At 42.8% G+C, this 22,345-nt stretch overlaps 1 protein-coding gene across 1 annotated transcript; it reads right to left on the bottom strand.

Moving 5' to 3' along the window:
* Positions 1 to 743: 743 nt before the first annotated feature.
* alpi.1 (alkaline phosphatase, intestinal, tandem duplicate 1) lies at positions 744 to 10,439 on the bottom strand. Its single transcript, XM_031574822.1, has 11 exons — positions 10,367 to 10,439; positions 7,376 to 7,498; positions 6,861 to 6,976; positions 5,797 to 5,971; positions 4,814 to 4,986; positions 3,952 to 4,086; positions 2,663 to 2,738; positions 2,213 to 2,351; positions 1,815 to 2,005; positions 1,576 to 1,692; positions 744 to 1,455 (listed from the first exon to the last, which is right to left on the bottom strand). The coding sequence occupies exons 1-11, from the start codon at positions 10,437 to 10,439 to the stop codon at positions 1,184 to 1,186; spliced, it is 1,590 nt and encodes a 529-aa protein (XP_031430682.1). The 3' UTR covers positions 744 to 1,183.
* Positions 10,440 to 22,345: the final 11,906 nt, after the last annotated feature.

Genomic DNA, 22,345 nt, shown 5'->3' with positions numbered 1-22,345 from the left:
TTTTGTTTGAAACTATTGCATACTTAAGTTCTGAGAGATGTTTTTACCATTTAGAAACATATTTCAACTGAAATGTGCATAGTTGTACCGTAAATGTTGCACTTCCTCTCCCTTCCTCTACCTCTCCTTATCTTTCCCCTAACGCTATCTCCTCTAACTAGTACTTAACTCGCTCTTACAGTAATTACATTCCTGCACTTTTTATTCCTTATGTAAAGTAGTATTTATTATTGCACTAGGTCTCTATTGCTTGTGCCTGGATTGTTTTCTCCTTTGTACGACGCTTTGGATGAAAGCGTCTGCTAAATGTGTAATTGTAAATACTCTGGTCCAACGAATCAATTATTTTCCAATAATGAAATTCACAGTAGTTCATGGACAGTAACAAAACCAAATTCTTTAACTTAAATATTGTACATTTACAATGTCATGCAATCAAAAACAAATGCATACAAAAGGCAAATACAACTGAGGTGACCTTACCAGTTGGCTAAAAGCTTTCACATTGCTCATACATTCAACTGTCAAATATGGGTAATATCTAAGATTTCATGTTGAAGTGAAATCCCGGTTACTGGGTGGGCCAATGTAAAAAAAATGTTTCTCTAAAATGTTCTGCAATGCAGGGACTGCTAAAATATGTATCCTTAATGAAGAGGAAAAACAACTAAATAATGCGACATTTATGTGGTGTTTTTGTATTTTATGAAAAAGTTTTATTAAAAATAAAATAGTCTTCAGTGTTACAAATGCATACAAAAATACGAAATACATTAATTTTGTAATAAAAAATGTTTTACATTTTGTTCAGTAAATTACTGGCGACTTGTGCCGGTAAACTGACTTGAACAAGGCTGTAATCCAACCTTAAGTGACCGTAAAGTGCAGCTTTTACTTGCTGGCTTGCAACGCCCAAGACCCAGGGGCAAAGGTGAGTATACTTACTTGCTAAGCATGCTCAAAAGACATTGTGAAAATTAATGGAAAGGAAAACCTTCCCATTGAAAAATAGTAACATATATTTCCTGTTTAACAGGACGTTTTAATCCATAAAATGTGTTTACGAACAACCAAACAAACAAAAACAAATCAACAGACAAATCAAACAAAGCACAAAATAAATGTTCCTTTGCTCAGCTTGAGCAATTTGAAACTTTCCTTCTAAGGCAGAAATGAACCGTAATCATCTTGACAGGGCACACTGCAGCACAGTCAGAGAGAGTAACATTCCTGAGAAGGTGTGTGATTGACCCCCAGAGCTTTGCGGAAGAGGGGGACAGTCTGTATAGGGCTCCAGGCAGGCTGCGTAGGCCATTACATGGGCAATGTAGTTCTGTTCCTTTACCCCGTGGAAGAGGTGAGCCATGGGGCCTTTGGCATATATGGCCACATCCTCCCCTCCATGGGTCTCTGAGTCCAGTGGCACAGCTGACTGCTGCATGTACTCCTCATCAACTAGGAGACAGACAGAGAGCGAGAAGGAAAGGGATCAATTGTGTTTGGCTAAGTAGGCAACTGCTGAAGAGAATCCCATGAACAATATGCGTTCACACAGATGTGCATTATTTCACTTACAGTAGTCCACAGCTGTGACATTTCCTCTTGTCCCATTTACATGCAGGTATCCTGGACCATTTGCATATAGGATACTCGTGTAAGGCAGCCTATCATCTGCCTTCTTTGTTGCAAGACCTACAAAGGTCACAGAAAAGTAAAGGAACCCACAGTAAGGTCAAATAAATGAAAAGGCAGAATGATGGATGAGTAAAATAATGCTCCCTTAGAGCACATTCCAAAAATGGCAGAGTGCATACCAAAAATGGGATTGCCCCGAGGTGTGTTTCCTCCAAAGGTGAAGACGTGGGAGTGGTCTGCGGTGACTACGGTGAGAGTCTCGGACTCATTGGTGAGCTGGGATGCCCGGTGCACTGCTCTGTCAAACATCACCGTCTCTGTCAGCGCCAGCTTGGCTATACCATCATGGTGCCCATGATCGATTCTCCCGCTTAGAACAGAAGAAGAAACATATGACAGGATGACAAAAATGCAGATACGAGAGGCTGATAAGCTATTATATATATTACACACACACAGACATGAAAATGACGAAGATGAGGGAGAGTGGAAGGATAAAATAGATAACAAGACAAGACAAGTTAGGAAATTCCATGAATGAAATCCTTCAATTTGTTTGCGGCCCAGGGATGAATACTTATCTTCTACAAAGAGAAAAAAGCCTTTAGGGTTCTTGCTTAGGATCTGAATGGCCTTCTCTGTCATATCCACAATGGAAGGGTCTCGTGTCCGATTGCGGAACACCTCAAACCTCATATCCTTTGCCTCAAAGAGACCTGACAGGAACAGAGAGAAAGGGAGGTAGAGGGTTTTTATTGTAATACATATATTCAATTCAATTCAATTCAATTTTATTTATATAGCGCCAAAACAATAATATTGTTTCAATGCACTTTGAGATCTGATCTGATCTGATTTCTCCTTCTTTACAGTATATATATCTAAGGATCATAGTCTGCCACTACCTTATTATTCAGTCCAAATAGCATTTCTCAGGTGATTGTATTGTTATAGAAAGAGTAAAAGATCGTTATTTTATGGTCGTGTGGTTAAAAACATCAAAACATTTCTGAAATAATCTGTTTACCCATGAGGCAGTCTGTGGTTTTCACATCCACCGCATCAAACTGGTCCTTGTGCCAAACATACTGAGCATTCCTTCCCTAACACAGAACACAGGGGTGAAACATCCATGAGGTGTATACCTCTGGAACTGTGAGAAGACATTGAAAAACTTGCTCTAATCATTAAAAAAAACTTCATGGTGCTAATCACATCACTGAAACAGCTCTCATTAAGGTTTTAAATGGTATACGTCTCAATAACGCTACAGGCAAATCATCAGTCCTAGTTTTATTGAACCTTAGTGCAGCCTTTGACACCTTTGATCATAATATCTTACTACAAAAGACTGGAACATTGGGTTGTATTTTCACGTATGGTAATCAAGTGGCTCAGATCATATTTATAAGACAGGAGCTTCTTTGTTGGCATGGGAAACTACACCTCAACACCAACATCCTCGACCTGTGGGGTCCCCCAGGGGTTGATCTTGGGGCCTTTATTATCAAACCTTTATATGCTCCACCTCAGACAAATACAATACGATTTGTTATCATAGCTATGCTGATGACACCCAGATTTACTTAGCCTTCGCAACTAACATCTATTGTCCCCTAGAATCTTTTTGCCAATGCATTGACCAGATTAACTGCTGGATATCTCAAAATTGCCTTCAGCTAACAACCATGTGAAGGCAATAACTAAATCTATCAATCAATCTCAACAACACAGCCAAACGTAGAGGCCTTATGTCAAATCATGATTTAAGAAAACTCATTCATGCCTTCATCTCCAGCAGGGCTGACTACTGATATGATCTTTTCACGGGCCTTCCTAAAAAGGCCATCAAACAGCTTCAGCTTGTACAAAATGCAGCTGCCAGAGTTCTCACAAAAACGAAAAGAAGTCCAGTAATTAAGCCCTTACACTGGCTCCCAGTTAGAACTCCAGTACTTAAGTCCTTACACTGGCTCCCAGTTAGAACTCCAGTACTTAAGTCCTTACACTGGCTCCTAGTTAGAACTCCAGTACTTAAGTCCTTACACTGGCTCCTAGTTAGAACTCCAGTACTTAAGTCCTTACACTGGCTCCCAGTCAGTCATATAATTGACTTCAAAGCACTGCTGCTTCTTCATAAAGCACAACATTGTACAGGACCAAATAACCTCTCAGATATCTTTCAGCTGTACACAAGTGCTAGATCTCTCAGATCCCTGGAGAAAAATCTGTTAGTAATACCTACAGCCTGAACTAAAAACCTTGAAACCTTGAAAAGAGTAGGCCTCATATAATTAAGGTTCTCTCAGGAAGTACCTTCCGGGCATTCAGCCATATGTTGATGAGGTTCTTCTTGTCTTTGCGATCGCCCTTCCGTGAAGATGATGTAGGATATTCTGGGTCTGGGGTGCCTTTTGGTGACATGTACATACGACCCCCACCGAGAATCACCTGGGACACACACATTCACTCAGCTACAAAACACGGACATAGGCAGAACCCTAGCCCATACCACTGCAAACACTTAACCAACTGCCCCCAACTAAATGTAATAGGGTTAGGTCTAGAAATGAAAGGCTTACATATAAATATAGGTAATATAGGTCACTGTAGAGACAGAAATATCCTTTTCTTTCATCTGGAATGGCATCTTGAATTTCCATAAATGATTGGAATGGAGCTTATCTAGTCACTTATCTTCCTACTTAAATCTGTTACACAAATAGTCTACGTCAGGATCGTCAATGCAGATTGTATGAGACACTCTTTGTGATGCCTGTGCTGCATAGTTGCATCTGGTAATTTGTGTTTGGCTAATTTTGTTAAAAAAATGTTTGTTTGGTCATTTTGTCGCTATCATATTGTTGCTGCACCTTGGCACACCTATGACAACGTGTGGCAAAGTGCGTGCTCTTAATAATCATCCAATGGAAACATCCCCCAAAGGAAAAGGACAACCTTCAGACATAACAATAAACAGCACAGGGTGGGGACCTCAGTGCCAAGAGGAGATGACATTCTTACACACACACACACACACACACACACACACACACACACACACACACACACACACACAAAAAACAAGCACCCTGATAATAATATTCAGAAGTAGCTCACTACTGATCCAACAGAAATTGCCAAAAGCTCCCTCTGACAACTGTACCAAGTTCCTTACATCGATGTCTGTGTTGGTGACCAGCTGTGTGGCGATGTCTATGCAGCCCTGCCGACGGGCACTAGAGGGAATATCTGCGTCGCTGTACCAGCTGCGGCTCACAGAGTGAGCGTAGGCGGCAGCAGGGGAGGCATGCTGGACACGGGTGGTGGTCACAATGCCCACCGACTTCCCTAAACACACACACGCACAGATGCAGAGCATACATGGAGCATTACTGAACATACATACAGAGCAGACGCAGAGACAGCCACACACGTGGAAACACACAGTTTTATGGCTCCCAGTGGCCACACATGTGCACAGACGCACCACAGACACAGAAGCAACCACTCGTTCCATTCATAGCCTGCCAAAGGGAAGCTACTATAAATGAGAAGTGTGGGGCTCTTTTAATGTGGCAGAGCTCCAGCCCTAGCCACCAGCAGCTACACATGCTGTAGGCTGTTAGAGGCCTTGTTTTGTGTGTAAAATTTTACATGAATCAGTCACAGAGTGCAGTTCCAAGAAGTGTTCATCTTGATAACATCAGGGAGCTACCAGCCATTAACATTTATGCTCAGGTAAATTAGAAGACTTTTCTTACGACTGCATCCCAGACTGCATGTAAATACCATTGCTATCGGTCATTACAAAACATAATTGCTCAAAATGTCTTCTTTGAGATAACAATTGTATTACTGTCTTTTTAAAAATGGCCATTCTTTTGGTAATAAAACACTTAAATCACAGTTTAAATCACAGTTTATGGTCTTCTTAACTGAATGACCTTTGATTTCTAGCTGGTGGCTTTAAACATGGAAGTGTATGACTTTTCCTATGTCATATACCTTGCGTTATAGTGATGTAACCATTACATATGCATTCCGGTTGTGTTTGTGTGTGTGCATGTGTGTAGGTGTGTCTGTGTAGGTCTGTGTGTGTGTGTGTGTGTGTTGTGTGTATGCATATGTGTGTGTGCGCATGTGAAAAAACAGACATACCTTGTGCTTTAGCACGGTGTAGAACAGAATAGACTTCATTGCCAAAAGTGGTGTTGCACTCATAGGCAACTGCATTGGCACTGAGGCCCACAGTCTTGCCATTGGCCTTCACGCCACAGTGATAGGCTGTGGCTGTGCTTGCACTGTCGGCTACCTGCTTGTCCACACTGTACGTCTGTTGAACAATTACCATAATGGAGACAACATGACATAAGGTTAAGTGTGCCCAATTTGAGTTGAGATTCTGGTCATGAGAAACATTATTGTCAACTTTTTAAAATGTACACCTTTTGGTTAGGTCTATTTATCTGGCTGTCTGAAAGGAAAAACATTTCTGAGGTTCAGAAGCATTTTATACCTTCAGTTAGATCAGTGATCATTTTTTTAAAAGATAGGTGGAGTAGTGAAAGAAATAGTGAAATGACCTCTTAATTTCATGCGAAGCCACACTAAAAGATACAAAAACTCTTTAGTGATCCCTTTTTTAATGTTGCACGACTGACTTCCCTCTCTTTATTTTTTCTCTCTCTCTCTCTCTTTTTCACTCACTCACTCTCTTTCATGCATGCACACACACACATACACACACAGCAACAGATTTTTGCCTGACTTGGTGTAAGCTGCTAAACTCAGACAGATTATGTTTGGAGTTAGAGGTATGTTAGAATTCAGAACAGTGTTGTGGTAAGCTATGATGTGAATAGGTTTGTTTGCGGATTTAACTACATGAGTGGGTGGTGTGAGTGAGTGGTGGCTGTGTGTTGTGTGCATAGGTCAAAGTGGAGGAATAGTGGATGGTTTGATTGCTCTGTGATCTGTGTGTATTCCTGTGTGTGTGTGTGTGTGTGTGTGTGTGTGTGTGTGTGTGTGGTGTGTGTGTGTGTGTGTGTGTGTGTGTGTGTGTGTGTGTGTGTGTGTGTGTGTGTGTGTGTGTGTGTGTGTGTGTGTGTGTGTGTGTGTGTGTGTGTGTGTGTGTGGAAGGAGGAGGAAGAAGAAGGAAGGAGTGTGGTGGTGTGAGTGAGCAGCATGTGTGTGTGTGTGGTTGGGTGCATGGGTTGACGTACCTTGGACAGGGCGAGGTAGGGGAACGTGTCCATGGCGAGAGATGTCTCCTCTCCAGAATGGCCCTCCATCTGACCCCTCAAGATGCGGGCAGCAGACACAGTTGAAACACCCATACCTGAGGCACACACAACAACGTCATGTCACGTCACCAGGGAAATGCGCCATTTACAGAGGCAAAGTGCAATTACAAATCATTTTTGTGGTAGCAATTAAAAGTGATATGGATTGTGACTCTGCCTTGGAATGATGCCGCCGATATAGATAAATACTGGATAATCACTTTTAATTGCTCTAATGAGGTACAGTAAGCTGTAATGTACTGTAATTAAGGGCAAACATATTTGTGTTTATCAGCTTGTGTTGTTAAGGCTGATGGCTGTAAACCCATCTTTTGAAAGTAACACGTCCTTAAATGCATTCATATTTTACTGACTGTCCATTTGCGGATAATCTACATGTTTATCATTCAAAGTCACTTCTCCGCACATCATTAGTCCGCCACGCTTTGCCTTACCATCACCAAGGAAGAGGATGAGATTCTTGGCGCGGTGAGCTCGGGGTCGCAGGCGGAGAGCTGCCTCCAGAGATCCTCTGGCCTGGGCATTCCAGTACTCTGGCTCCTTATCCAACTCGGCTGCTTAGGGCAAACAGTGACAGAAAGAAGTGAAATGTTTCACTTTCTAAATCTTTCCTTTCGTTTTTTCCCCCCCATCTATTTTGCCTCTTCTTCTGCACCCTGGAACATCCTCTCATGCTGTGTGGAAAACTTGTCCTGACAAGAGTGTGGAGGCAGCATGAATGATGAGCGCTGTAACACAAGCAGCGACAGTTCCTGTGGTTCGACAACAGGGAGCTTCAGAGCCGAAAATGCCACCCGCCCTCCCCGTCAACATTCCAAAAACAATGGAAAGGTACACAGTAGTCCATCCCCCCTGACATGTCTCTGCAAACAACACACAAACACCAGGCCACCGCACTCCCAAAATACAGAGGTTACCTGGAACAGGGAGTCTTTCCAGTTAGCACGAACGCGGTGGTGAGCACGGACACCCAGACAATGGAGCTGCTGTGTTCTCACCTTGGGCCTCTGTGGCACAGCTGCTACCGGGCAGGAGGAGGAGGAGGAGGAGAGGGGGGAGGAGGAGGAGGAGGAGGAGTGGAAGGGCCAGGGGGTGGTGGTGGGTCTTGGGGGCCTGCCGCCGAGGTGCCTGCATCCTGCCGAACTGGAGAGGAGAGGAGAGGAGAGGAGTGCCTCCTCCGACCTCCGGCGCTGGCTTTTTAAAGCCAGGGTGTGTTGCAAGAGAGGTGCCCCAGCCAGCTTATAGGCTCACGTGAGAGAGAGAGAGAGAGAGAGAGAGAGAAGAGAGAGAGAGAGAGAGAGAGAGAGAGAGAGAAGAGGAAACGAGAGGACCACACAAGGACTGGAGGAGCCCCCTCATTTTGTTCTTTTGATTTTTCCCAGAAGCCCTTTTGTTTTAAAGAGTGCTCCCCCCTCCACTCTCCATCTCCCTCCCTCTCCCTCCCTCTCTCTTCCTCCCTCTCTCCCTCTCCCTCCCTCTCTCTTCCTCCCTCTCTCTCTCTCTCTCTCTCTCTCTCTTCTCTCCAGCCCAAAAGGGTGTTATTGAAATTGAAGTGACCCTTTGATGTGGCAAAGTGCTCTAATGCATACTTTTATGCACAAGTTAAATTCATGGAAAAAAAGGCTGCGCACATTTGTGTTGGCATGAAATATAATTTCAGTCATAATGTTTCTCTTTTTTTTTGTTTCTCTTTCATAGAGAAATTTGGAAGGCTAAAGGCTCTTATTCCTGGGTTATTTACCACAAATTCACCGTGATCACATGGGCCAATATTTCCGTCCGCTCTGTCGCCAGTGAAAGATCTTGTGCCTACTAACCCAGTAAACTTGGATGCATCGGTGGGGAAGTAAAATGAGTTGCATTTTTCTCCTCTGAGGTAGTGGGAGACATACAAGCTATAAAAATGGCCTTTTTCCCTCTTAAAAAACAATAGTGTACGTGTGAAACCAGGGGGCTTGGGATATTACTATTTTGAGCCCTTTTCAGTGCTGTACTGTAGCTTCTGAAGCCCTTGGCTGTTACTGTCACTCAGAGATGAAAGAAAAAGGGAGAAAAAGATAGAGTGAGAGAACGAGAGACACTGTCGGGACCACAAAAGTCGAGAGAGAATACAGACCAACACAAAGAGGGAGATGCTGCCAAGAGAGAGGGACTGTTGATACTGTACCACCACACTGATCATGTGTGGCAAATCAAGCTGCTCATAAAAAGTGAAATGTGAGTTGTTGTCCCCCCCCCCCCCCCCTGTAGCCACACCACAAGCCCCAGTATGCAGAAGGGAAACCTGAGACTGGGAGACTGGGCTGGCAGAGGCATGCCACCACACTGTTTCAAGGGAGCCATGCATGTCAGGCTAGGAGTCTAGAGACAAACCGCTGGAGGATTAGAGTAATGATGGGCCTTGGAGAGAGCAGTCTTACCTGTTACCTTCACTGCCTTGGACCATTATTTGTGGTCTAATCTTATCTTTTGTGGCTATGTGAATTCCCTTCTCTTTTCATGGGCTCTTAATTGTTTTGGCAAGTTGCACTGCATTTTGTAGTGTAATACAGTCATTGGTATCATGAGAAAGTAACACATTACGGGGTGTAATTAACTGAGGATAAAGCCCTGTTGTTCCAAACTTTTATGTGAAACTATTATATAGTAATTATGTGTGTTTGCTGGGAAATGATCCATAAACAGAACGATACTAAACATATTTTCTCACGTTATTTTAACTTGCGAGTACAGTAGATAGACAAGCAGAGTTCACACAATTTCTGTCACAGCGTAGAAACATGCTGTCTGAACGGATCCAAGTTAAAAGGGGCTACTAGAAAGGATCCAGAGGCAAAGAGAAAGATTGAAGGGAGACTCCTAGACTGTCCAACACACCTACGACCCTACCAGATGCCTCTGGCTGCCACAGTAAAGGTTTAGCTATGGTTGTCATATCAACAAACATAAAGACATGAGTAATGCAATGAGTGCAAATCACTAAGATACATGACGTAAATCCCCCTTTCATTTAAACAGCGAAGTCTCAGGGCAGCACTGAAGCTTTCTTCTTGTAAAACAGGAAATGTTTACAGCTGCCAAAGTCCTTGATGGGGGGACAATTACAAAGCAGCTGTAAAAAGCCTAACATCCCCCACAAAATAAGTGCAGACAGTGAGAAATCACCACTTTAGCATCTAACATCAAATCTTAAAACAGAGTCGAGCGGCGCATTATGACTAGACGAGGCACTCAGTTTAACAAGGTCATGCATATGAGGGGATGCCATAAAAATGTCTTATAGGGACATTATGCAATAGGTCTCTGTTTTTATGGAATAATGCTGCAACATACATCAGAACCTTAAAACCAGCTGTGCATTCACTATTACTGGAGGTGGAATATGGCACACAGATAGGAAACAGAAGCTAGGACAGAAGCCTTACCTGGGTCATCAGAGGCCAGTCCACTGGGAAGGCTCCAGAACAGGAGTAGGGTTAATATGAGCCTTGTGTCCATGCTCGTGATATCCAGTCAGAGCCCTTGAGGTCCCTGCTTTACACCTTTCCAGCATCCCTCTTTGCAGCACTCCCCCTAAACCGCCTCCTCCTCATTTGCCCCCTGAAACTCACAACAAACAATGGCTGGCAAAGTTTCTCACCTCAGGGGGATGCTCAACTAATAGTGAACTGACGCAAAACAAATAATAATTGTTCTGTTTAAGAGCCATCTTTGTTGGATCTTTTTATGTGAAGAAAAGAAACAACCAAGGACGGAACCCAAGTGAAACATTAAGTATTCTCCCATGCACCCCCCCCCCCACTGCCATATGTGTATAAAAAAAAATAGGGAAAGGCTTTGAAGGTGAGCTTGTTCCTTTTGCTCCATTTGACACTTCCCACACCACTCTAAATCTGGGGCACGGCACCTTTTTTGTTTTCTGTCTCATGACATCTGCTGTCTTGTGAAAAATCTAGCTGTGAGAAAGTGAAAGTGCTTGGTAAGCATCATACAACAATACAGTCAAACTTCTGAGGGAACCATGAATTCAAGGAGACAAGAAATGCATTTGCATCAGAGTTGGTTATGTTGATGCTATATTTTTTCCCCTTTTTATCGGGGGGGAGAGAGAAAGTTTGATCCCAGAGTGGATGGACATCTCCGCCTACCAATCAAGAGCACACTCCAGCCCAAACTGCATCTACACTTCAAAAGAGTCTTTGTTTCCGCCAGCAGTGTGGCCCTGAAGTAATCAGGAGAGTTGAGTAAATCACAGTACTTAAACCAGATCAGGTGTTTAAATAAACAAGTTTGAGATATATCGGCATTGACACAGCAGATGTAAGTGACATCCCTTTAAGCCCTATCAGAGTTGAAGGCAGAATAATCAAATCAAAAGTGTGGTGGTCACTAAAATGCAGAGACTGAGAGAAAGAGGAAAGAAAGAGGTAGGGGAAAAGGAGAGGAGAGAGACAGAACGTCTGAGGACTAGTGTTTTCCTTTCCTGAGACAGACGACACATGCTCAGAGCGCCTGAGCGGGATAGTCTTTCCCTTTTACCATCACTTGAGCATGACGTTCCGTTCTCGGGCAGGAGAGTGGCACACTTGTACTGCACTGAGGTCAAGTGTCCCTCAGACTGAGTCCTAAGCTTGGGTCAGCCCTGAGATTTATTTACCCAGAGAGCCACACTGGAGCCCAGACTTTTGACTTGAATCCAAAAACATCCTCCATTCTGTCTGTGAACCCCTTGATCCTGCAGGTGTTGCCCAGACAGGGGACTGGTTTAGTTGCATGGAGGTCACAGCCAGCATGCCTCCCCTCCCACCCCTAAAACCACAGTGACTTTGCCCTTTATTAGAAACAGAGAGACAGTTATCCAAACATACAAAACAGACAACATGGGTCATCCCCATGGGGTACTTACTGAGTCACCGAGCGTGCAGACTACGGGAAAGACGCGCAAAAGCGGAAGCTTCACTGTTTATCCGTTTCCAAGGTAGCAAACAAGGAATAACAGACTAATATAGCTGAGATGTGGTTTCAATTTGAATTTCTCCGAAAATGTTGCCACTTCGACCATGGCAACAGTAACATGACAGATGTGTGTTACTTTTAAGTTACTGCAAATTTGTGTAAAACCAATTAGGATTCTCCTCAAGGAGCATAAAAGACCCTGTCATCCAAAGCCCATGTCATACTTTCTCAATACAAAACAGAATCAATACAAAACAGACGATAATAAACATTATTGACTTTAATGGATCATATCAGCATGGCACTTTATCAAACCATGGTATGGTTCTAACCAATACAAATTTGCAAACATTTTGTCTTTATAAAAGTCTTTATAAAACCACGCAATGAGCTTCAGCATGCTTGCCATATTGATAAAATGACGCCTGCTCACTGAAAACTCACTCAGGTCCAATTAGTGCCAGGATAGAGGACTATGCTTTGATCTGACCTTTCCACACCTTCCAATATGATCAGTTTAAGCCAGCAGAAGAAATTAAAATGGGTGAGCAATGAGCCGACCTAATTATGTTAGATTTAGGCACCAAAAATACCACTGTCAGACACAATGGCTTTCTTCAGGGGACACCTGGGGCACAAGTGTGAACACAGGGGATCACTGACTGGAGTTGAATTAGTTCCAGAAATGCTTATAGAAAATACTACTGTATACTGCATACTTTAGCTGGCCTCAAATTCTACACTGCTGGTTATCCAGTAAAGTAATTACTGTATTGTCATGGCAGAAAAAAAATCTTTTTGGCACCTTTATATGAGGGTTTGATTCCTTACAAAGAAATATTCTCACACGGTCTTTCGATCTTCTGCAAAGCATACCTGCTTTCTAAAAACAAAGACATCAATGAAGGTCAATGGCAAGCCCATGTGTCCCAAGACCTTTTCCCATGGATAATCCACGTATAAACTGTGCAGACACGGTACAGAGAGCGGATATACAAAGTGAAATTCCATGAGTTTGCCAGCTTCATTCACTGGAGGCGTCATGACTCATGAAGAGCCGGTAGGAAAACCTCACAAAAGTAGAAAAAAAACACATTTAGATGGTCAGTTCCAACTAACTGCAACTGCAGCATCAGGAGAAAGATAAATTGTGGGTTTAAGGGAAATTTACTTCCTATGTGGGCAGCCGTTTGAATGAACAGAACCAGGCAAAATGTTACCACAATGTTATCTCTTCGCAGAGGTCTCCTTTTCAATTGGGCTTTACCTACAAAGCACTACTGATGACAGGGCATGTGTGTCCCAAACACAGATGTGGCTTTGGGCACAGAGAATAGCCTGGTGGGTAGGAAACAATAAATCCTTTTGCTAGTTCATATCACATGATCTGTCTCATCAGTGAGCTTCTAGATCTGAGATTTCTTATCACCGTCTAACCGCTGCCTTTGGAGTAACATAAGAGGCTGCGAATCCTCTTATAACAACCTAAAATGAATATCTTCCTTATTGTTGTGATTCTATTCGAAACTTTATTTAGAACGTGAACATTTTATAATACTGAATAAACAAATGTTTGGATTTGTAAAATCATATCCAAATGCCATAGTTAGTCGGAAGCTAACAGTGCAGTGGAGTCAATTGTAAGTGTCAGGGGTCACTTGCGGCCCCTCAAAGTGAACTCCTTGCCTTTTCTTATAAAGCAGTTCATAAAGGAGATCTGGTGCATATTTGAGACTGAGAAAGATATAAAAGTTTGTAGACTGGCCTTGTAGATGGTTATTATCACTGATGTTTTTATAAGCTTAGCTGGCAGAGCTACGGATACAGTTTTTTCGTGGTACAGCAATGTGGCTGTAACTGAGTATGACTTCAGAATACAAGCTATTTAGCATCTTAATTTTCTGCTCACAGCATTATCAGACATTATTTTATTATCCTATATTAAGTCATATTTTCCTGCCAGATGCAGCTAGCTGGCACCAGCTTAGCCTGCTATGTTAATTCTATTGAAAACTGTTGTCCATTCATGAAATTTAGGTTACACATAGAATATTGCCTGATGAGGTATCCCTTTACATAGAAGGAAGTGGCAGAGTCAAAGAACCTCTGCACGGTGTAAACAGTGACTGGAAGGGCAGTGAGACCTTCTCAGGAAAAATGAATCACTCTTAATCCTCTGGTTGTATTATGGATGCTAGCGCTACTTGTCATGGTTTGGGTTGAGCCTTTTAGTTTTAGTAAGAGATTTGACATCTGAATGACAGGCCTGGACAATAAGCAGATGATAGATGGTGAATACAATACTTCCTATGACCATTCTACTATGTATCTGTTATTACTCATTACTAAAACAGCACATTGCAGGTATTTCCCTTGATCATCCTCAACTTCACCCACCTATTTCTTGGAATTCAGGGTCAAGAACCAGTGATAATAATAATGACCTAATATAAACCTAAATCTTACAGTAGGGGTCAAAGATCTTCACAAACTCATGGAACACGGATGCCATGCCGTGTTTTCCCGGAATGGAACTGCTTGCGGAAGTAGAGTGGGGCCATTCAAGAGCAATCGATGACTATGCAATCTATGTTTTATTGACTTCACCACTGGTAAAGGGTGAGGGTTGAAAGATAAATGTGGCAGACCAAAGTCCACTAACTGTGGAACCTCCCGGTAAAGTGTCCACAGATCACCTAAATCACATATAGTGGTGAGGACATGAGGTGTGAAAACAAGTTATTGGATCGCTATGAAAGTTTTCGATTCGTTTTCGTACTGATTATCATGTAGTGTGGTAATTATCACATGCAAAGGTTCAATTCCCAGGGAGCACACCTCAGATTAGTACCATAGGCCTGCTTTTACTCTCAGCTGCTTTGGATGAGAGATAAATATATTTACAGAAAACACATCTGATCCCCACTTTGCTGACAATTCAAAGACAGTGTTGATTGAATGTGTAATGTCTGAAGAAACACTGCTTGAATTCATAAGGTGGCCTTTCAGATCTCCCTGAACTCAGGCCAGGGGGTTAGATAGTAGTGATGGTGTTGTTCTTTGGTGATGATAAGGATGAGCATGACACTTGATACATGAAACAATAATTTTGTTTATGTCGTTTACGTAAGGTTGTTGAATTGTACTTACATAATCCAGTATTTTTGTATTTGTGTATCTATGTCTTGCCGCAAAACCAATTGCCCTCCGAGGACAAATAAAGTTAAAGTTGAAAGTTGAAGTTGAAATAGACATCGTCTTTAATGTCTGTTTCAATTTGATATTTGTAAGCTACTATCGCCATCTGGTGGCCAAGCCTTGTACACACACAAACCCAGTGTTTCAGACCCTAGGGAAAAAGGGTAGGTGGATTTAACACATACAAATAAGGAAGAAAAACTCCCACAAGTAAAGACTGACGCTCTTTCTCACAAATTTAAATACTCCCCTGAAAGGAAACAATTGCAGGATCCTGTCAGGAATATGACAGAAAAATGGGAGTAGGGATGTTAACGGTGTGTGGATGCCCTGTTCTACTTAAACACTACCGCCCTGGTGGAACAAAAATATGTTATGTACAAAAACAGTATTCTGTCAGAAAGAGGCATTTGCAATTCTGAACTTTTTTTTTCAGTGTGTAAAACAGAGCAGGCTCAAAGCAGTTAGCGCTGGCAGCTTTCCCAAAAAGACAAAAAGAGTAGCCCTATATGTCAAACATCAATCTCACTTAATACATGGGCTTGGGGAATTTAATAAACAGTGAGGCACGCATGTCACATCTTCACTGACACATACTTCAGATTAAGGCAACGTGTTCATCCAGGAGTGGAGTGCTGGTATGTTCGCCTGGACTGACAACTGACAAATCAAAAGGACCATCCAGAAAACTATCACTCAGTGACGCATCGCCGCTACAACTGCCAGGGAGCTATCTGAGGATCGCACGGTGGGACTGGGTTGACTCATCTCTGCTTCAGGCAGTCTGTTGTCCAGACAGGCAATGACAGGCAGGCGCAGCACACAGGCCGAGAGGCAGGCGGAGGGAGCCATATGAAGCGCCAACTTAATTACCCGTCACGTCCCAAGAGCCCCTTCGCTGGTGGCAACATTACTAAGAACTCTGAGCCCCATGCCAAACAACTTCAATAACTGACGGTGAGACAAAGCTTCCTGGGATCGGAGCCTACCTCAAGGACATCTTTTTGGGAAGCTCGTCTGCTTTGTTTAAGCTAAACTGTGTGACAGATGTTTACAGTGGACCGTTCATACGGAACACCCCCAGGGACAAGGGTGGAGGCTGAGGAACAAACCACCATTCTGTCATCCAGAACATCCTAGAGTGATTAAAGCTCTTCAGAATGAAAAGGCAAATCTCCCTTGACTCTTAGCACACTGAGTAATGCCTGCCAAATTCAGACAGGCAGAATTGACTTTGCTGTTTAAGACTATGAGCATTACATAAAGAGCTCACAACAATCTCAAAGGCATTTGTTAAGAGCATTACAGAACCCAGCTGTCATTATTGAGCCTGTTGAATAACATTGAAGTATGAAAACAACTACTGGGGGGAATACTAATGCTCTAAAACTCAGACTAAAGCAGTGAGTTTGCATTCAAATGCTTCTACCATGTACATGTGCCAAATATATCACAGCTCATTGATTTTACAAAGACCTTCTGAGTACTAGTGGAAGAGGGAGTTGTCTTAAGAGATAATTACACTATTAAACTGATCCTAGAGCTCTTAAGTGTGGAGTTAAGTGCATAATTAAAAGCTCTGTTTGCATTTTGATAGTTGGGGTAACCTCTGTGGTGATCCTCCAGCTTATGAGATGCCCATTCAAGAAGTGCAGATAAAAAAGCCATCTTAGTTCAAATTGGCTGTGCTCTAGCAAAAGAGTCTGTTCATTTGTGAGTATAACTTTTAAATACACACAAACCAGCCAATTGAAATGCTGTATGTATTGGGTGTCATAACCAGATGGGAAGGAGTGGGGAATCTGGTGATCTTGAGCAGTTGTGCACGCTATCTCCAGAAACAGAAACCCAACTCTGGTGCACTCTGGTGGGAGCCAGGCTAAGACGAGAAGTGGTGTCTTTTTTGTGTGTGTCCATAACCACTGTTCAAATATTATTTCAAAAGAGGCAGCCCATGCATCTTGGAGTGCATCACCTACCTCAAACTCACCAGGCTAAGGGGCAGGCCAAAGGCTATACATTTGCTACCAATTTAGGCCCAAACGTCTGGAATTTCAGCCTCTTCCTTTCGCTTTCCTCAAATTGAGCTCATGTCGTACAGTCTCACCTCCAGGATAAACACAAAGGCAGCCACATGACCCTAATAATCAAAACTGTGGAGGTAGTAAATAAATAAAACACAGGGATGATGTTCGGCGTTTTTCACAAAAACCTGCAGGAAAGATTGGGGGGGGGGGGAGGGAACTCTCCCACTGTTCTTTGAACTGTTCACTGTTTTCAGGCGGGCTATTAGACAGCCCTATTATTATTGAGATGCTTTTTGGATTCTTGTTCAAAATGGAGCCTGTTCATACAAACTTTGAGGTTTGGGGGCTCATTCAGCTGACTGGGTGGCATCCACAGGGGAATTAACGAAAGGGCAGAGTTGGAAAGGCACCAGTAGCCGCTTGCTAACCTGTGTTGGCCTCAGGAACATACGGGTGAGGACTTATTTCCTGGCCCTAGATCAATGGATGCCAGCATGTGTCAGTCAACATGTAGTTTGTATGGCTTGGTCATTTTTTTTGTTAACATAGATTTATGACCTATACTTGTGTACATTCTCATTCTAAAATCCTCATGTGGAAGCTGCTTATCTGCCTCAAGTTCATTTCAGTCAGTTTTCAACTTTAACGTTGCTTTTGCCTCTGTAAGAGTGTTTTTGACTATGCAGTATTGGACTGAAGACCAACATTATTGCCTAAGCCACTCTCTCAAAATGGAAACGTAAAAAACCTCCTCAAACAAGCTTGTTCTCAACAAGCAACAGACCCCAACAACTTGTAAGACATTTAACAGTTCATTGTGTTGTCACATTTTTTTTTTTACTCAGGTTTTTTTGTTTTAGACAATACAATACAAACAAATATCTCAACAGTGGTGTCATTCTTATTGCAGTCTCAACCACACTCACGACATGACAACGCAGCTGTGGTCTGCTGGTGACTTCAGATGAGACGTGACTGAGGAGACGGCTCCTTTGAAGCCCTCGCCCAGACTCCCCGCCCACACACAGCACAGGCACGGTAGGACCGCGGGCTGGATTTCAGATGCTCACACAAGCACGGTAGGTAACATCCCTGTGACAAAACCTTAATATCAAACATTAATATTGGCATTCAGTCAGATGTTGTGCTTACATGCTTAGTTGTAACATACTGAAAGTATCTCACTGTACGCCATTTAGTATCACACTGGAATTTTTTACTACAAAATGACTTGTGTCTTTAGATCTAACTGAATTGCTGGAAAGCCATAGAGAAGACACGAGCTATTGTCAGTGACTGTTGTCTGTGGTCACAGAATATTATTTCTATCCAACTACTTTGACTTACATACATAGCTATATGTAGTCTTCAGTTCCACCAGAAAGACATTTCCTCAATGCACCAGAAGATGGCAGTCAAAGCTTGTTTTATCAGCCTTAGGGTTAGTTGGGTTTTACTTGAGTGAAATGTCATACAACTTTGGGTCAGTTTCCCGTACTCTGTTCAATAGACTCTGGCAGATGGGTTTCTTCTAAGTGGACAGAGATGATACATGTAGCATGTGATGCCAAACCCGAAAATAACAAACATGGTCTCATTCCATTGTACGGAACATCATCTTATTAGTATATGGGCTCGAGTGTGCTTTTTTATGGTCTTCATTCTGATTGCAGTTTGTCATACCCTATTTTTATGTGCTTAACAAGCCTTAATACAAGTAACATATTTTGTGACATATGGGAAGTTGTAGCAGCAGCTTACTGCCGACTTGTAATTCCATTTACTCCGTCACGATTGAAAATGACTACGCTGTGAGAGAGAGGTTTGGTTTTCATTTTCTCCCTCTGAACAGGTTTCTTACAGCCGTTTTTACAGACATTCACCTCTCTCTCCCTGGATATCGAGTCCTACTGTAATGTCAATTGCTTCTATAAGCACAGCTATTACCATCAGGGTGCCAAATGAACTTACGGAATACAATGGGGCTGTAATGGAACAACAGTTGGGATCTCTATTAGATACATACAGATGAAATGTGGAGCCCCTAGAAGTTTGTTCTAAACGCAATTCAATCTCAACCCTTCCTTTTCACACCACATAATGGCCGTCAAATTACCACTGACTGGGCTAATGTGGAAGCTTGAGGATTTAGTGAGGAGTGAGATGCTTAGCCGAAGGATTAAAACTCTTATCCCTTTCTCTCCGCAGAGCTATTAGCCATGCTCCATGGGTTTTATAGGCACTAGAAGATATCCTCCAATATGAACATGTAGTATAGGTGAGTACCAAGCCGCATTTCGAAAGCTTTCCTTGTAATGACTCGGTGTAAGAGATTATGTCGGGAGAGATAAAGCAATACAATTGAAAGCAAACACACACACACACACACACACACACACACATATACACATATGCTATACAATACACACATTTGCTCACGTGCATTCTCACTCACTCACATGCTCACCCTTGTACCCTCCACACATAGTCGGACCTCTGCAATATGTACATATAACAGGATTCTTATCGATTTCAAAGCAGGAATCCTGGAGAATCAGCTGTTTAGTGGGCCAATATTTTTAATATCATTCTTTCACAACCACATCAAATTGTTTCTGTCAGGTGCAACGCAAATGTTCTGCAATTCCCAGGGCACACTCTGTCTCGGAGCCTTCACGAGTCAGTCACTCAGGCAGCTCTCTGAGGTGTGAGTGGGTGTGAGGTTTGCTCCTCCAAGCACCAGCTTGCTGCCACACCGCAGAAGAAAGGGCTTGATGCAGTGTTCTGGTGCTCAGCCTCTGATTAGCATGGCCATATTTAAAACATGGTTGAGGTAGAAAGACAAATGTTAATTTGCTAATGACGTGACACTGTGTGGGGATAGTGATTTCTAGAAGCGTGTAGGCTTTGCGCTTCTCGTAGCCTCCAGTTCCTTAATCACCCCTGTGGATGGATTCAAATGAAGCATTTTGTAAAAAAAAAAGCATGGCAACCACTTTATCTCCTGCTGCCAGAAGGGTTACCTTTTTTCGCAGGCACTTGTTTCTAAGCACCCTGGAAATTCAAGTGTATTCTTTTTCAGGGGAAAGACAAAAGCACATTTGAAAAACCAAAATGAGCACTCGGCCATATCTCGCTGTACCTCTGTTATTGCTGTAGGTAAGCAAATTTCCATTCCAGAAACAAATTATAATCCTCTTTAATGACCAAAAAATAAAAATGCCAATGTCAGATTGAACCGCACACACACTGAAAATAGAGAATTACCTTTCCAATGTGGGCCCTCTGGGATGTCGGCTCACATTTTCCTGTTTTTATATTCTCATGCGGTTTGTAATTGCAAGTGAATGCTCTCACTGGCCCTGTGGGTCATGCATAGTGTATTGTCATTTTTTTATTCACGACTTCAAACGCCCCAGCCGTAAAAATCTGCGAGGAACATAGCCACAGAGACGTCGGTAACCAGAGATGTTTTCACAGTAGTTCCCCCTTGGTTTGCATTACCGCATTCGATATCCCCTCTTAGCTCTCTCCATGAGAAAACGGAGTGCAGAAAGAAATCCAGAATGTTGAACTGACTTCAGACGAAGCACACATAAACACACATCCTGGGTTAGCCGGGCCGTCGAGAGCCCCGCAGCCTGGGTTCAGACAGCCATCACGCCCTTGACCCGGGCCACAGAGGTCCTTTATGTGTGTTCCACGTCTTGATGCCCACTGAGAAACATACAGCTAAAGTACATTGCTCCTGGAATTCAAATCATACATCATACTGACAGTAACAACAAGTTATTGGGTTAAGTACTCAAATCACTTTAGAAGTGTCTGTTAAATGTCTAAATATACGCATGGCCTTATATTTCGTCTGCATGGAGATGTGTGGGGAGAGTTGAAAGATGCACTCCACGCATGGCCTTAGAGATTGGTTTAAATGACACAAACCACGAATATTCACAATCACAATATGAAATATGTGTACCTGTACAACCGTGGCCGGTGAAAACAGTGAACTCTCAGTCAAGGCTTTATCTCCACCCAAGAGTGAAGCTGCAGTCACACTGCTGCCAGCAGCACACATGATCGGCCCGCTGATGCTTCTGGAAAAGGTGTGTCTCGTTGGCAGATTAATTTGGAGGCCACTTTGTCTTTGATCCACCTCGTGATAGACGAGATTAAACTGTTTACACAAGGGCCTTGCTCTCTTTGAGTTATCTTACCGAACTCCACCACTATTCCCCCGCGCAGGATCGCCTGTCGGAGGGGAAAACTTTGCAAATTACGAGTGTAATAAAAGCGCATGCTTTTAATGTTACAGACATCTAAAGGGAGCTGCAAGCGCTGTGAGGTGGGAGAAAAAGGGACACAGCGCTGCCCATAACGTCTCACTGCTTTATCCTTGGGAGTCTTTGAAGTCGCTGCGCTGCTAACAAATGCCACACGTCTTACACATAAACTTAAAATGAGTGAATGCTTCACCACTTGTCTTTTTGCAGCTGTGGCACTGTTTTTTTTTTTTTTTGCTGCTGCTGGCTGGAACAGGTTCTTATTTTGTGACCCTGTTCGCTCTGACCAGCACTTCTTCCCTTATACGGTTCATACGTAGGGATGAGAGCATGTGGCTCCTTTGACATACCAGTGTGTTTTTTTTTTTTTCTTCTTCTAATTGTGCAAGAAATGTTTAAAGGCTCATTAAATTATGTAATAGTCTAGAAATAACTACATTAGCTACCCTGTACCTACCAGTGCGGAGACAGTAGTTGCCGTTATCATCCAGAGTGCATTCAAATCCTCTTCCTGATTTCTGCTTAAGTAATAGTTTAATGTGACTGTGAGTGCAGTGCTTTCAGCTGGTGAGGTTGTCTTGTTTTGGCAATTTGGCCTCTTTGTTCCACCGATCGTACATTCATGCAAATCCCAGCATATATGTTAGCTGAAAAAAAAAGTTTGAGAGCTCTGGAATGTTCCTGCTTGTTGCCAAAATTGATTTCAATTGCCTCTGTGGTTTCATCAACACTGTAATTGTGGCTTGTAGGCTAAGGAGAGAAAGAGAGGAGGGGAACCGGAGAGAAAGAGAGGAGGGGAACCAGCGTGAAGTGACAAAATATGAGGCCAGAAAGCAGACACACACAGAAGGCCTCATAAAGCACTCCATTGTTTCACATTAAATAAGCTGTTAGACATGTCATGCAAACAGAGTTCTGAAGAAGACGTGCATAAGTGCGC

Source organism: Clupea harengus, chromosome 10 (genome assembly GCF_900700415.2).
Source record: "Clupea harengus chromosome 10, Ch_v2.0.2, whole genome shotgun sequence".
Lineage (NCBI taxonomy): Eukaryota > Metazoa > Chordata > Actinopteri > Clupeiformes > Clupeidae > Clupea > Clupea harengus.
The sequence above is the reverse complement of the archived record's forward strand: the minus strand, read 5'-3'. Positions and strand labels throughout refer to the sequence as shown.

Coding starts and splice junctions, on each gene's coding strand:
- alpi.1 (XM_031574822.1), bottom strand. CDS start 10,439: ATGGACACAAGGCTCATATTAACCCTACTCCTGTTCTGGAGCCTTCCC. Junction 7,499..10,366: donor ACTGGCCTCTGATGACCCAG/GTAAGGCTTCTG, acceptor GTTTGCCCTAAG/CAGCCGAGTTGGATAAGGAG. Junction 2,352..2,662: donor AACCACAGACTGCCTCATGG/GTAAACAGATTA, acceptor TGTTCCTGTCAG/GTCTCTTTGAGGCAAAGGAT.